The sequence below is a fragment of the Bison bison genome, unplaced genomic scaffold (genome assembly GCF_000754665.1).
Source record: "Bison bison bison isolate TAMUID 2011002044 unplaced genomic scaffold, Bison_UMD1.0 scf7180017864032, whole genome shotgun sequence".
Lineage (NCBI taxonomy): Eukaryota > Metazoa > Chordata > Mammalia > Artiodactyla > Bovidae > Bison > Bison bison.
In genome coordinates this window covers 4,542,785-4,544,330 of record NW_011494604.1, presented here as the reverse complement: position 1 = coordinate 4,544,330, position 1,546 = coordinate 4,542,785, and the positions used below count along the sequence as shown (strand labels likewise).

General features: G+C 36.7%; 1 protein-coding gene across 1 annotated transcript in view; it reads left to right on the top strand.

The window, feature by feature from the left end:
- The window catches only part of TCTEX1D2 (Tctex1 domain containing 2), a 28,250-nt gene extending 27,171 nt beyond the window's left edge, over positions 1–1,079 (top strand). The window contains exon 5 of the mRNA XM_010834337.1: positions 930–1,079. Within this exon, the coding sequence (XP_010832639.1) occupies positions 930–977 (48 nt within the window). The 3' untranslated portion in view covers positions 978–1,079. The remainder of the gene's footprint in view (positions 1–929) is intronic.
- Positions 1,080–1,546: the final 467 nt, after the last annotated feature.

Genomic DNA, 1,546 nt, shown 5'->3' with positions numbered 1-1,546 from the left:
GAATTGAGGCATGTTGCTGCTGCTGCTGCTGCTGCTAAGTCACTTCAGTCGTGTCCGACTCTGTGCGACCCCATGGACTGCAGCCTACCAGGCTTCTCCGTCCATGGGATTCTCCAGGCAAGAACACTGGAGTGGGTTGCCATTTCCTTCTCCAATGCATTAAAGTAGAAAGTGAAAGTGAAGTTGCTCAGTCGTGTCTGACTCTTAGCAACCCTGTGGACTGCAGCCTACCAGGCTCCTCCATCCATGAGATTTTCCAGGCAACAGTACTGGAGTGGGGTGCCATTGCCTTCTCCCTAAGGCATGTTGAACACCTCTAATTACCTAAAACATGTTTTAACAAATTTATAGGATATGGAGCACATTTTCAGATTCTGAGTTAAAAGGTGGACAGTTATATTTTATCAGTTAAGAACAAACAACCAGACATCATTTGTCCTTATCCAGAATTTATGACAAGGTGCTGTATTTTCTTTATCTGTGATATTGTAACATGCTTGGATTTGGTAATGCATATAGTTTAAGAAACTCAAAGCATTTTAATTGTATTATTTCTTTGATAAATCAGGAAAAATGGGAATACTTATTTTAATAATAAACATTACATAAAGTACATTAGCTTGCATTATGTTTCTTCATTCAGAAAATCTATTATTTTTTTTTTCATTCAGAAAATCTATTATTTAAAAAAAAAAAGAAAGAAAATCTATTATTTAACCATCCTACCCTTTTAGTTAGCAACTTTGTAGCTATCCTGAGGCAAGAAAATCTCTAGCTATACTCTGGAAAATCTGTTTCTTAAAGAAAGGAAAGTCTTCATGATTGAGAACTGGTAAAGATCTGAGATGATGTTAATTTCACATCTGTGCTGTCCTTTGGTACTAACTGAAATACTAACAATGGATTCATGTTTGCTTTCTTTTTTTTAGGACAGTTTATTCTGTGTTGTAGCGGCATTTGGCTGTTTCTACTATTGAATCTTGAAAGCTGGAAAAAGATATGACTATGAAGAAATATGAACTTTTTTACATTGTTAAATAAATATCTTGACAAAATAAAGTGAACAGTTTGGCAACTGAGTCTGTTAAGTTTTAGGTCTTATTTTAATGTTTCAATTTCATTATAACATGTTACTACATTTAGAAGGTATAGAAAAAAGTAGGGACAATCCATAATGCAGTTGTTCAAACATAACCAGTGTTTTTTTATTTACAGGGTTAAAAACATCATATATACATTTTGTAACCTGATTTTTCACTTATAATGTTGTGTACAATTTTTATATCATTTTATTTGATTGCAGTTTTCATCAGCCTACATGAGTGAGTGAGTGGAGTCGCTCAGTCATGTTGGACTCTTTGCAACCCTGTGGACTGTAGCCTACCAGGCTTCTCTGTCCATGGGATTCTCTAGGCAAGAATACTGGAGTGGGTTACCATTTCCTTCTCCAGGGGATCTTCCCGACCCAGGGATCGAACCCGGGTCTCCCACATTGGAGGCAGACACTTTAACCTCTGAGCCACCAGGGAAGCCTACATTAATAGCT